General features: G+C 36.7%; 1 protein-coding gene across 1 annotated transcript; it reads right to left on the bottom strand.

The window, feature by feature from the left end:
* Positions 1-6,567: 6,567 nt before the first annotated feature.
* Positions 6,568-7,497, bottom strand: CPXCR1 (CPX chromosome region candidate 1). Its single transcript, XM_090265203.1, has one exon. The coding sequence runs from the start codon at positions 7,495-7,497 to the stop codon at positions 6,568-6,570; it is 930 nt and encodes a 309-aa protein (XP_090121329.1).
* Positions 7,498-14,635: the final 7,138 nt, after the last annotated feature.

Below are 14,635 nucleotides of genomic sequence, written 5' to 3'. Positions count from 1 at the left end.
ATTTTATGCAGACATTACATACATAAAAGGGTACACAAATCAAATGTACAGCTCAATGAGTTTTTCTTTTTCTTTTTTTAAAGTATATTTTATTGATTGTATTGTCACAATAGTTCCAATTTTTTCACCTTTGCTCCCCTCCGCCCAGCAACCCCCTCCTGCAGCAACCCCCCCCAAGTCCATGCCCATGGGTTGTACATACAAGCTCTCCCACGTCACCCTTTCATATATTATTATTATTCTTTTTTTAAGTAAATAAATGACTAGTTATTTTAACAATAAAAAATAACAATCCCTCTCTCTCAGACTTAAGACCCTTTATAATCTTATAAAGGACAATGGGCGAAGGTCTCGAGCTCCTCTAGCAGCTTCAGGCTGGACATGGTCATCATCCTACCTACCCTTGGGCCCAGAAATCCCTAATAAAAGTGGGGGTGTGGAGGGGATCTGTTTTTTGTAAACTGGACTCACATGCATAAGCAACACTCAGGTCGGACTCAGAATATTCCCAGCACTTCGGAACCCACTGGCTCCTTCGAGTTGCTAGCCCCTTTGGAGGTATTGCATGAACTCTGCTCCTGTACGTCAGTTTTGCCTGTTTTACAACTTTATATAGATGACCGAATGGGCTAATATGTACTATTTTACGTCAGACTTTTTCTCTCAACATTGTGAGATTTGTTTGGTGTTTAGTTCATTTCTCTTCATCGTATAGTGCCCCATTGTCTAACACACCACAATTTATTGATCCACTTTCCTGGTGACAGACATTTGGGTTGTTTTCAATCTGGAGCTGTTACAGATGTCGCTGCTATGAATATTCCTGTGCACACTCTCCACGCATGTATTTCTGTTTGGTATGTAGCTAGGCGTGGAATCACTGTGTCTCAAGTTTTACATGTAACGAACTGAAACGAATACTCTGCCAGTTTCTAACCTGGTTGTTTCTATTTACATCCCCACCTGCAGGACATAAAAGTGACACAGCCTCGCCAGGGTTTTTGATTTTAGTCATTGCGGCGAGTGTGAGGAGATGTCACCTTGTAACTCAGTCTGCAGATCTCTGATGACTAGCAAGGCCTGAGTGCCTTTCCATGTATTTCCATACTCTGTTATGTAAAGTGCGTCTTTGAATCTCTTAGCCATTTTTCTATTGGTTTGTGTGTCTTTTTTAAATTGAATTTCGTATTGAATTACAGGATTATCAAATATTTTTATTGAATTATTCTTGATACAGGAGTCTTTTGACAGACATTTGTATTGCAAATATTCCCCTCAAGTGCCTTGCCTTTTCACCATCTATCTTAATGGTGGTGTTCTTTGATGAACAGAAGTGTTTTTGGTTTTTACTATCTGGTACTTTCTGTATCCTATGTATGAAAGTTTTTGTTTATCCCACAATAATCTGCCATGTTTTCCTCTGGAAGTTTCATTGTCTTTCTCTCCGTATTTAGATATACAGGTCATCTGGGGCTGGTTTCTCCGTGTAGCATCAGGTATTCAGGTGTCTTGTTTCGTGGTACAGATGCGCAATTAACTCAGGAACGTGTGTGTCCTAAGTATCTTCTCCACACTGCGTTGCAGCCTGATTTCTGTATTTGTGTTCCATTGGTCAATTTGTATCTCATTATGCCAGTACCACACTATTATTATTGCTTTATGATACGCCTTGATAGTGGGTGGGCCACCTCCTGACCTTTGTTCTTCTTCATGACTGACTTTGACGTGCTAGTCCTGGGCCTTTGCATTTCATGTGCATTTTAAAATAATGGTTTACATTCAATATTAGTTTGTATTAGCTACAGATGTGGCGCATAGTGGTTAGACGACCATGTATTTTGCATAGGCTTCCCCCCAATGCACCCAGTGCCCACCCGGCGCCATACCTAGTTATTACAATGTTATTGACTATATCCCTTATGCTGTACTTTGCACCCCTGTGACTGTTTTGTCACCATCATGGGATACCACCTCACACCTGTCAGAACGGCTGTCATCAAGAAATTAACAAACTAACAAGTGCCGGCGAGGATGTGGAGAAACGGGAGCCCCAGTGCACTGCTGCTGGGAATGTACTGGTGCAACCAGTAAGGAAAAGATTACCAGTTTGGACTTCCTGATTTCTTTACCTGTTTGTTTCACACAGAACTCCACCCGTCTTCCCCTCTCACCACCAGTCCGTTCTGTCTATCTACACATCTGTTTCAATTTTGTTTGTTAATTGATTTTGTTTTTAGATTCAATTTCATTCATGCTAACTGGTCTGTTCAGATTTTCTCTTTCTTCTTGATTCAGTTGTGGAAGATTGCATGTTTCTATGAACTCATCCACTTCTTCAATATTGTCGGATTTGTTGACATATATTTGTTTGTAATTTTTCCTTAGAATCCTTCATAGTTCTGTGGTATGAGTTGTTATTTCTCTTCTTTTACTTCTAATTTTATTTAACTGGGTCTTTTCTTTTCTTCCTTGATGAGTCTGGTTACAAGTTGAGCAATCTTGTTTATCTTTTCCAAGAACCAGCTTTTGGTTCCATTGATTTCTTAACTGTTTATTTTAGACTCTATTTTATTTATTTCCACTCTGATCCTTATTATTTCCACCCTTTCTAATCCCTTTGGGCTTCGTTTGTTGTCCTTTTAGTTTCCTTAGATGTAAGGTTAGATTGTTTACTTGAGATTTTTCTTTTTTTTGAGGGAGGCTTGTATTGCCTTGAGTTTATATTGCTTTTAGCTTGTAAATTGTTGTGTTTCTAGTTTCGTTTCTCTCTATGTAACTTTTGATTTCTCTCTTCATCTCACTGTTAACCCATTCCTTGTTGAGGGATGTATTATGTGGCCTCCATGTGTTTGAGCATTTTTCTGTGTGTTTTTTTTTTTTTTTTTTTCCCTTCTAATTGTCTCTTATTTTCCTACAGTTGTGGTCAGAAAAGATGTTTGATTTGCTTTCAATCTTATTAAATGTATTGAAACTTGTTTTTGTCCCACCATGTGTTTTATCCAGGAAAATGTTTATGTGCACTTGAAAAGAATTTATAGTCTTCTGCTGTGGGCACAATGTTTGGAAGGTATAAATTAAACCCATCTGTTCTGCTGTGTCATTTAAGACCACTGTTTCCCTGTTGATCTTCTCTCTGGAAGATCTATCCATTGATATCGGTGGAGTGTTAAAGGTCCCAACTATGACTGTATTACTGTTGCTCTCTACCTCTTTGTCTGCCAGTGTCTGCTTTATATATTTAGGTGCTCCTACGTTGGGTGCATACATGTTTACTAGGGTTATATCTTATTGGATTGATCCTTTTAGCATTATGTAATGTACTCCTTTATCTCTTATTAGAGCCCTTTTTTAAAGTCTATTTTGTCTGTGTCAAGTATTGCTACCCCAGTTTTGTTGTTGCTGTTTGTTTCAATTTGCATAAAATATTTGTTTCTATATCTTTACTTTCATTCTGTCTGTGTCCCTTGTTCTAGATGGGTCACTTGTGTACAGCATGTATATGAGTCTTGTTTTCTTATCCACCCAGCTACCCTGTGTCTTGATTAGAGCATGTAATCCATTTACATTTAAAAGGATTATTGCTAGGTATAGATTAATTATCATCATAATCTTTGTAATTATTTTCCTCTTTTTTTTTCTTAAAGAAATCATTTAAACCTTTCATGTAATACTGGATTGCTGGTGATAAACTTCTTTAGCTTTTTTTTGCCTGGGAAGCTTTGGTAGGTGACATAGTCTTGGCTGTAGGCTCTTGCTTTTCATGAATACTTTGATATTTTATGCTTTTCCCATATGACCTAAAATATTTTTATTGAGAAGTCACCCTATAAGCTTATGGGAACTTCCTTGTTGGCAACTCTCATTCCCTTGTTGTTTTAAAAATTGTCTCTTTGTCTATAACCTTTGCCATTTTAATTATGATTTGTCTTGGTGTGGGACTCTTTGGGTTCTCATGGTTTAGGACTCATACTTTCTGGACTTGTATGTCTTTTTTCTTCACCATGTTAGGGAACTATTCGGTCATTGTTTCTTCAAGCAGGTTCTTGATCCTTTGACCTCTCTTCTCCTTCTGATACCCTTATTATGTAGATGTTGTTACTCTAGATGTTGTTTCTGAAGTCCCTTAAACTATGGGAGAGTGGGGGGTGCTGGGTGAAAGGGGGCAAAGGGGGAAAATCAGGACAACTGTAATAGCATAATCAAGAAAATATAATTTTTTAAAAATCTAAAAACATAGTCAAATTCTAACTGGTCAAAATTTGAGAACATTCAAATGGTAAAAGGCTGCCATCTTTAGGCTAATTTATTCTAAAAATGTATTAATATTCTGTGTTGAGTAGATAATTTGCTGGTCTTGGTGATGTTAATGTAATCTAGTATTATAGATGCTAGTTACTGTGTATATATGAAATAACGGTATTCTCCTGTACCCTTATTTTAAAGTATAATGTTTTGTGAAGGAATTCTGAAAACTAGTAATACAAACATTAAAGAAATAATATTAATGTTTGTTCTTGCATCTTCGAAAAAAAGTAGATATACCTGTGTGATGCTGAGTTTGTGAATTGTCAAAGATTTGCAGTTAAAATGTGGATCCTATGAATGGTAATCTGACAGTAATGAAACCAACTTTTAAAATATAATTTTTATTTTATCCTCAGAAGAAATGAAGAACAAAATATTTTCGTTTTACTTTTATTAATATCTACCACATGACATGTTTTTGTAAAAATGTGTTTCATATCTCACGTGCTTTCATGGGATCACAAATTCAAATAGCATGGATTTTAAAAAATGGAGAAACATTTGATTTAGTTGCTTATATTGTTTCTACCAGTTAAATTGTTTACTCTGATTCATTATTGATACTGAATAATTGAATCTAGAAGTAGCAAATTTGCCTCCAGAGGGGGAAAAATGACTTTTGTTAGATACAACCTAAGTATCCTTTGCTTCATGAGAGTTTAGAATTTATTTAGTAGAGTATACTCCAAAAAACCTCCGCTGCCTTGCGGCATACCTCTTCAGGGGAAAGGCTAAGGGAGTAAACCCCGACAGAAAATCCGGAGCCGGAGTCCCTAAGGCGGTTTGACGTTGTAGTCAACACCGGCAACTCCTGCGGCGCACCTGAAGCCAAGCTGTATTGACTCCGTCTTTCCCTTGGACCCTTCAGCTGCGAAGAGAGGGGGGTCTGCTGCATGGGCAACAGCAGACCCTCCATATCACCCTGCCCAGGCTCTGTAGCTTCAGCTTCACTGGAGAGGACACTCCAGCATCATCGCAAGATGTCGATTCAACACGGGAGGAGACAGATACCGCGTCACTCCCGAGTCGGACTGCACGGCCATTCTCGGCGGTGCAGATAGACTCTTAAGAAGCTACACCATCGTCTCTCGAGACGGACGGCTGCCAACTGATGGATTAAATACATATTTTACACGTACATACTTACTCAATAAGGCATAATATGTAACAAACCTCCTATTAAAGTAAATTCTAGTTATATTATCTTATTATATGATAACCATAGCACACACTTGCTAAATAAATGTGTGACCTAAGAAAGTGATTCCTTTTTGGGGGAAACCCATTTCTAAGCATTTAATTTTACCATAAAAATACATCAATGTAAGAATACTGTGAAGTTTAACACATACAATGACTCTAGCAGAGTGTTTCACACATAATGAATGACCCATTCATGTAAGTTGACTTAGAGATGGAATTATGAAGTTTGTCTTTAATTGTTATGGCAGTGCGGATCAACTGAAAGAAGAGGTGCACAGGTTTGAGCTGGAAGTAGCAGGAAAGGGAACTTCTTAAATATGTGTGTGTATTTGTATGTATATGTAAGGGAGAAAGTAAAATTTTGGTGGTAATGGTAAGCAATGATGAAGAACCTATTCAAGAAAATTAAGTATTGCAGTTGTATGCTGCCAGTTTAATATTTGTTCACTTCTATCTCAAAATATTTCACTTCTATCACATGATTTTATTTTATAAATTTAATTTTTATTTTAAATGACCAAAATTGCCATTTTAACATAGTATATTCATAATGGTTGAACCTTTTTTTCTAGACACAATATTTTTTACCTAGTTGTAATCATACAATGCAACTCATAGTGGCTTTAAAATGATCTTTATTGAATTTATGGAGAACATTTCAGATGTTAAATTTAACAGAATCTCTATGAACACTTAACAGGGCTTTGTCAAACAGTCAGATCATATAAACTTGGAATCTGATAATATTTACAATATTCGTATCAGCATAAATGGATGTTAGTAAAGTACAAACATTTTTTAGTTCATTTGCTCATTAAATACAGAATAAGGGCCTGATATTCTGAGACTCTGTTTGTGGTAACACAATAGAAATGGTAGTTTCCTTAGTTTGCCCTCTCTCCTCAAGGTGTTTCTTTTTTATATAACTTATTTTTTTGTGTTTATATCGGTAACTCCATCTAATACTACTAAAACATGCTTATGCCACTTTTCATCAATTTGGAGCCAAATTTTGAATTTTAGCAGTTAAATTTTAAACCCCATTCACCCCCATTGAGCTTAGTTCCCAAAAGAGTTGCAAGAATGCATTCTCAACTCATTCTCGTTGTCAAAAGTACACCCACAAAAGGGACACACATATTTCCAGCCCTCATTGGGCATTGCAATCATCACCCTCATTTCACAGTGAGGTTTCTGAAAATCCTCCCTAGCTTCATTATTAAACATATTCTGAAATGGGCTCCGTGGGCCAGAAAACGCGGCTCTCACTAACATGCGAATTAGATCCTTCCTTTTAGCACCAGTCAATGTAGACGTATTTCTTGATGCCATTCTCTCATTGAGGGAACCGTAGTAGTTCGCCCTCAAAGGTCTTCTAAATAGTCTAGCTCTTTCCCCAGTGGCAAGTGCTGTATATTTTTGCTCTGCCCACATGCGATTGCAACGACGGGCCATTATAGAGAAACATGCCTTACACAGTATACGGAGAAACCTTCTTCGTGGGATTCTCGACGAAGTTGAGAACTGGAAAGGAATCTTATAATTTATGATGACATTGTAAGTATCTCTTGTTTCCCTCACTATGCTTCCCAGGCTGAACCCTTCTCTATTAGTTAAGGGGTTAGTTTCATCAGTATTTATCAGTGGTGTGTTCGGATCGGTTAGTCTCCCTAAACTTGCCATGGGAAAGAACCATTTTCTAGGAATGGGAATCTGAATTAGATGAGAGCCTTCTTCTTTTAAATCTTCTTCAACATCTTGGTTCTCTTCTACTTCAAGCTCATTGTTTTCTGCAGATTGAAGAACAGCATGCTCCTGGGAATTTTCTATGTCTAGCTCCATATTCACTTGGTTGCTATCAACCTCAGCAATCACATTAGATTCAGTAAATGAAGGCTGCCTATCTGTACGAAAGTCATCTGGCGCCTCATTTTTTGAATTTTTGAGGGCGTCATCAGCTTGATCACTCTCTTCTTCAGAAGAAGTCATCCTGGGTTCTATTTATGAAAAAGAGACAAAGATCGATTAAATTGAGGAAGGCTTTAATTTATAACAGGTAAGTTTCTTAGTTTTGGCAAAAAGCATGTGGATGTGCTATTCTTGAGTTTTTCATACTTTAAATATATATTTTTCCATACCTTTAACATCAGAGTCCCAGACCGACAAAATAAAATAAGAAAAAATCAAAACTCAGAGCAAATGTAACTGTTCTTTCTGAGCAATATCTACACAAAAAGCAGTAGTTATGAATTGTTTTTTGAAAAGATAAACAAAATCAACAAGCCTCTAGCTGGGCACATCAAGAAAAAAAGAGAGAGGACCCAAATAAACAAAGTCAGAAACAAAAGAGGAGAAATCACAACCGATATCACAGAAGTACAAAGAATTGTAAGAAATTACTACAAACAACTGTATGGCAAGAAACTTGACAACATAGATGAAATGGACAAATTCCTAGAAATATATAATCTTCCAAAACGGAATCAAGAAGAAGCATAAAGCTTGAATAGACTTATAACAAAGAGTAAAATTGAGGCAGTAATCACAAAACTCCCAGCACACAAAAGCCCTGGATCGTATGGTTTCATAGGCGAATTTTACAAAACATTTAGTGAAGACCTAACACCTACCCTTCTCAAACTATTCCAAAAAATCCAAGAAGAGGAATGACTCCCAAACTCTTTCTATGAAATCAGTATTACCCTAACTCCAAAACCAGGCCAAGACACAACAAAGAAAGAAAACTACAGACTAATATTACTGAACATAGATGCTAAAATCCTCAACAAAATATTGGCAAACCAGATCCGGCAACACATTAAAAAGATCATATATCACGATCAATTGGGATTCATGCCAGGGATGCAAGGATGGTTTAATATTTGTAAATCAAAAAACGTAATACACCACATAAGCAAAATGAAAGACAAAAATCACATAATCATATCAATAAATGCAGTAAAAGCATTTGGTAAAGTACAACACTGATTTATGATGAAAACATTCAGTAAAATGGGAATGTAGAGCTGGCATACCTCAACATAATAAAGGCCATATATAAGAAACCTGAAGCCAACATCATACTCAATGGACAAAAACTGAAAGCATTCCCCCTGAGATCGGGAACAAGACAAGGATGTCTACTTTCTCCACTTCCCTTCAACATGGTATTTGAAGTTCTAGCCACAGCAATCAGACAAGAAAAAAATAAAATAAAAGGCATCCAAATTGGAAAAGATGTAGAAGTGTCATTATTTGCAGATGACATGATACTGTACATAGAAAACCCCATACACTCCACTATAAAACCTATTGACATAATAAGTGAATTTGGCAAAATAACAGGGTACAAAGTCAATATTCAGAAATCTAAGGCATCTCTGTACACAAACAATAAAATATCAGAGATAGAAACTAGAAAAAATCCCATTTACTATAGTAACAAGAAAAATAAAGTACCTAAGAATAAATTTAACTAAAGAGATAAAAGTCCTGTACTGAGAAAACTACATAACACAGAAGAAAGAAATTAAGGAAGGTACAAATAAATGGAAGCATATACCGTGTTCATAGATGGGAAGAATCAACATCATTAAAATGGCCATACTACCCAAAGCAATTTACAGATTCAACACAATCCCTATTAAAATACCAGTGGCATATTTCACAGACCTAGAACAAATACTTCAAACATTTATATGGAACCAAAAAAGACTCCAAATAGCCAAAGCGAACTTGAGACAGAAGAACACAATAGGAGGAATCAAAATACCTGACATCAAACTATACTTCAAGGCCACTGTAATCATAACAGTATGTTACAGGCATAAAAACAGACATATAGATCAATGGAACAGAATAGAGAGCCCAGAAATAAACCCAGATCTATATGGTAAACTATTATTTGACAAAGGGGAAAGGAACATAAAATGGAGTGAGAAGAGCCTCTTCAACAAATGGAGCTGGGAGAACTGGACAGAGACATGCAAAAAAAAAAGAAAAAAAAGAAACGAGACCAGCAACTTACACCACACACCACAATAAACTCAAGATGGATCAAAGACTTAAATGTGAGATGTGACACCATAAAAGACCTAGAGAAAAGTATAGGCAGGAAAAATTCAGATATCCCACTTAACAATATTTCAGTGATACATCTCCTAAGGCAAGGAAAATAAAGGAAAGAATAAACAAATGGGACTACATCAAACTGAAGAGTTTCTGCTCAGCAAAAGAAAACATCAGCAAGATGAAAAGGAAACCAACCATATGGGAAAACATATTTGCCAATGATATCACAGACAGGGGACTGATCTCCAAAATATATAAAGAACTTACACATCTCAACACCAAGATGACAGAGAACCCAATTAAAAAATGGGCAAAGGACCCGAACAAACACTTCTCCAAAGAGGACATACAGAGGGGACCCATAGGCATATGAAAGGATGCCCAACATCACTAGCCATCAGAGAGATGCAAATAAAAACCACAATGAGATACCACCTCACACCAGTCAGAATGGCCATCATCAACAAATCAATAAACAACAAGTGTTGGCGAGGATGTGGAGATACGGGAACCCTAGTGCACTGTTGATGGGAATGCAGACTGGTGCAGTCACTGTGCGAAACAGTATGGAATTACCTCAAAAAACTAAATATGGAACTCCGTCTTGAACCTGCAATTCCAGTGCTAGGATTATACCTGAAGGACCCTGAAACCCCAATTCAAAAGAACCTATGCACCCCTATGTTCATTGCAGCACTGTTTACAATAGCCAAGTGCTGGAAACAACCTAAGTGCCCATCTGTAGGTGAGTGGATCAAAAAACTGTGGTACATTTACACAATGGAGTTCTATGTAGCAGAAAGAAAGAAGGAACTCCTGCCATTTGCGACAACATGGATGGAACTAGAGAGAACTATGCTTAGCAAAGTAAGCTAGGCAACAAAAGCAAAATACCGTATGATATCACCTAATACAGGAAAGTAAAGAACAACACAAACAAATGAACAAAACTGAACAAGGAACAGAGTAACAGTTATCAGGGGGAAGGGGGGAGGGAGAGAAGGGGGTAAGTAGGGGAAATTTTCTGTAAAGGAACTAGTATAAATAACCCACGGACATGGACAACTGGGTGGGGACTGACTGTGGGAGAGGGGTGGGCTGGGTGGGGGAAGCAATGAGGGAAAACGTGGGACAACTGTAATAGAAAAACAATACCAATAATATTTTTAAAAAGAAAACAAGATTAATACACGGTCTTTTGCCTTATAAGCCTATATTTCCATTGTTTTGCATTTACAAATTACACTTTGAATAATTTAATTTATTGAAAAACAAACAATTATGAATTGTGTGGTAAGGGAAGGCAGAGCAGGTAGGAGTAAGAAGCTCAAGAGTGAAATCCAAACCGTGAGTCACTTCATGAAAATATCTTTTCAATTCACTATTTTCTTTTCTTTTCAAATTTGTTCTTTTTAATTGTATTTTTCCATTACCATTGATCCCCATTATGCTCCCCGCCTCCCCACAATCACCACAGTGTTGTCCATGTGCATGGACCTGGGGAGAATTATGCTGGGTGAAGTAAGGCAGTCAGAGAAAGACAAGTACCATATGAGCTCACTTGTATGTGGTATCCAATAAACACACTGAACTAACAAGCAAAATGAGGACAGACTCTTAGAGTCCCTTCTCATTTCCATTGTCTCAGCACTAATCAAGTTGCTAATCACATCATGCTTGCTTTACTGCTAAGGGTACCTGATTTTCCATATTCTAAACTCTCCGTTTACCTTTCTCCTCTTACCTGTTTCTTACTTCATGACGCCTGTCTGCTCAGACACCTTCCGTAGATACCAATACTCTGAATTATGGATTTCCATTCCTCTCTATGAGGGGACTTAGGCCAGACTGAGTTGGAAAATTTTTTAGAGTAGGAAGACGGGTAGGACAGTGTCTTACTAAAGTCAATAGTGGGGAAAGGAAACACCAGTGAGCTCAAAACAAATCTGAGGAATTGGAAAAATTAAGAAACATGGCTTCTATTGTTGATGGCTAGCTTTATGAGCCAACCTAGACACAATGTGCGGTTAGGTCAGAGAATTCTCCACACTCTGACAGTGACTCCTTTCTTTCTTCTGTTTGCTCAACATGCTTTTTCTGTTCTTAGAGTCCTGGTCTTTTTGTTATCTCATACTTACATTTAACTTCTAATTTTAACTTTAAGCACTTTTTTTTGCCAAAATTTGATATTAATTCAAGCATGCCTATATTTTATCTCAAACTCATTCTTTCTTTCCCTCTTTCTCTTTCTTTCTTTTTTCTTTCTTTCTTGCTTGCTTGCTTTTCTTATCTCTCTCTCTCTCTCTACCTAATATTTAAATGGGAGCATTCTTCAAGGCTTACTTCTTAATCCTCTAATCTAATTTGTTAAAACCTTTTTACTCAATGTCTTTATATACCTCCCAAATTTCAACGAGTAAGTCCTTCCTGAGGTTAACTAAGCTTTTTCTGTTTGAGATAGTCAATTCTAGAAACTGTATTACCAAGATATTTCAGTATCAGCAGAGTTACAATAAAGCTCAGACAATAAACAAAGTCTACATTTTATATGCCCGTAATAACCAAATTGAACTCATGAAGCTTGGTTGCTTCTAATAAGGCTGAGATCCAAAAACTTGGTGGGAACTTGAGTTCGTGATGGTTTTCTATGTCATCTCAGATGTTCCCTGAAATCAAATAAAGTTATTTTAATAAAACAGATTAAGACTAGTCAGTTCCTGATTTAAAATGGCATAGATATTCTGTCCAAGATAGAGACATAGGTAGACATGCAGTGTCTCCCTCCACAATTAAAAAACAATACAACTACCTCAAAACTAGAGACAACCAGAAGTTCCAGGAAAATGAGCTGCATGGAAGTCCAACAAACAAAAAAATAAAGAAGAAATACTCATCCAGACAGGTGCAACAGCTTTACATAAGACTAAGGCAAACAAACACAGGAGACTGTCAAGATGAGAATAAAGAGAAGTATGGCCCAAAAGGGGAACAGATCAAGGTTCCAGTGGGAGAACTGAGTAATGAAGAGATAGCCAGCCAAACAGATGAAGAGATAGCCAACCTAACAGACATAGAGTTCAAAACACTGGTGATAAAGATGCTTAGAGGCTTGACAGATATGCTTAAGTACAGCAAATGCATAAGGGAAGAAGTGAAGGCTATGCTAAATGAAACGAAGGAAAATCCACACAAAACCAATGGTGAAGGGAAGGAAACCGAGGTTCAAATCAATGATTTGGAACATAAGGAAGAAAAAACAGTCAACCAGTGCAGAATGAGGAAACAAGAATTGAAAAAAATAAGGAGAGACTTAGGAACCTCTGGGACAACTTTAAACATGCCAACATCCAAATCATAGGGGTGCCAGAAGGAGAAGAGGGAGAGCAAGAAATTGAAAGCCTATGTGAGAAAATAATGAAGGAAAACTTCCCAAATTTGGCAAAAGAAATAGACATACAAGTCCAGGAAGCACGGAGAGTCCCAGGCAAGCTGGACCCAGAGGGGACCACACCAAGACACATCATCATTAAAATGCCAAAGGTGAAAGATAAAGAGAGCATCCTAAAAGCATCAAGAGAGAAGCAGAGAGTTACCTACAAAGGGGTGCCTATAAGACTATCAGCTCATTTCTCAAAAGAAACTTTGCAGGCAAGAAGGGGCTGGCAAGACATATTCAAGGTGATGAAAAGCAAGGACCTACAACCAAGATTACTCTATCCAGGAAAGCTATCATTTGGAATGGAGGGGCAGATGAAGTGTTTCCCAGACAAGGTAAAGCTAAAGGAGCTCATCATCACCAATCTATTATTATATGAAATGTCAAAGGGACTTACTTAAGAAAAAGATGATCAAAACTATGAACATTAAAATGACAACAAACTCACAAGTATCAACAACTGAATCTAAAACATAAAAACAAAATCCAACTAAGCAAACCAGAATAGGAACAGAATCATAGGTATGGGGATCTTTGGAGGGTTATCAGCTGGGAGGGGAAGGAGGAGAAATAGGGAAATGGTGCAGGTTTAAGAAGCATAATCGGTTGGTACAAACTAGACAGGGGAAGGTTAAGAATAACATAGGAAAAGGTGAAGCCAAAGAACTTATATGCATGATCCATGGACATGAACTAAGGGGGGTGGGATTGTTGGAGGGAAGGGAGGTACTGGCCAGAGGGGAGCAAAGGGAAAGGAAATTGGGACTACTGTAAGAGCATAATCAATAAAATATACTTATTAAAAAAAAAACAACCAGTCAGTTCCTGTACCTTCTATCTCCAACTAAAGTATCCATTGTTTTGCCTTTTGATAGGATATTTCACTTACACATCCCAAACTAGCTATAAGACCTATTGTTTCTTTCCACATCCTACATTGATCTTATATAAGATATATGAAGTGTATATATTCATATCTCTTGGAGATATTAATGCTTTAGGATATAGTAAGTTGTTTGTTAACGGATTTTAAGTTATATTTGAAGGTTTGCTGTCCTCTACAGAGAAGTCATATCAGAAATATGTGTACTTAGAACCATTATTGTTCACTTAAAATGTATGTCTGCTTTGAGATTGCATAAGAACCACATAGGGTATTCTATTCAGCAGCACAATATCTAGTTTTAAATGTGTAGATCTATTTTTGGAACTAGCCAAAAGTCATAAGTCTTCTTTCTTGCTTTATCTTGTTTTAATAACTCCACCAAACATATGTTTATTTAAGAAATACAGTAATACAGTATTTATTGTTATGGTTATATATGTCTATATATATTTACTGAAATTGGTATTTCACTGTTTATTAGAGAAAAAAATTGTTAAATTTCACCAAAATAAATGTAAACATGTCTGATAGCTTATAAAACAATAATATATTTAAAATTCTTAGTATAAGACACATTTTGATTTGGTAACTGGGTCCTTGAAGAAGTACAATATTAATTACAGTTATATATTTATAAAAGCTAATTTTGTAAAAAGTAATCTAAAACAAAAACTGTAATTAAGTACCATGGTGGGTATTTTCAAATATTCTTTGTTCTGATTCAGATTACACAT

The sequence above is a fragment of the Furipterus horrens genome, unplaced genomic scaffold (assembly GCF_987537825.1).
Source record: "Furipterus horrens unplaced genomic scaffold, mFurHor1.1.pri manual_scaffold_17, whole genome shotgun sequence".
Lineage (NCBI taxonomy): Eukaryota > Metazoa > Chordata > Mammalia > Chiroptera > Furipteridae > Furipterus > Furipterus horrens.
The sequence above is the reverse complement of the archived record's forward strand: the minus strand, read 5'-3'. Positions and strand labels throughout refer to the sequence as shown.

Bases quoted from the DNA above. Each gene is read 5' to 3' on its own strand.
- CPXCR1 (XM_090265203.1), bottom strand. From the start codon at position 7,497: ATGACTTCTTCTGAAGAAGAGAGTGATCAAGCTGATGACGCCCTCAAA.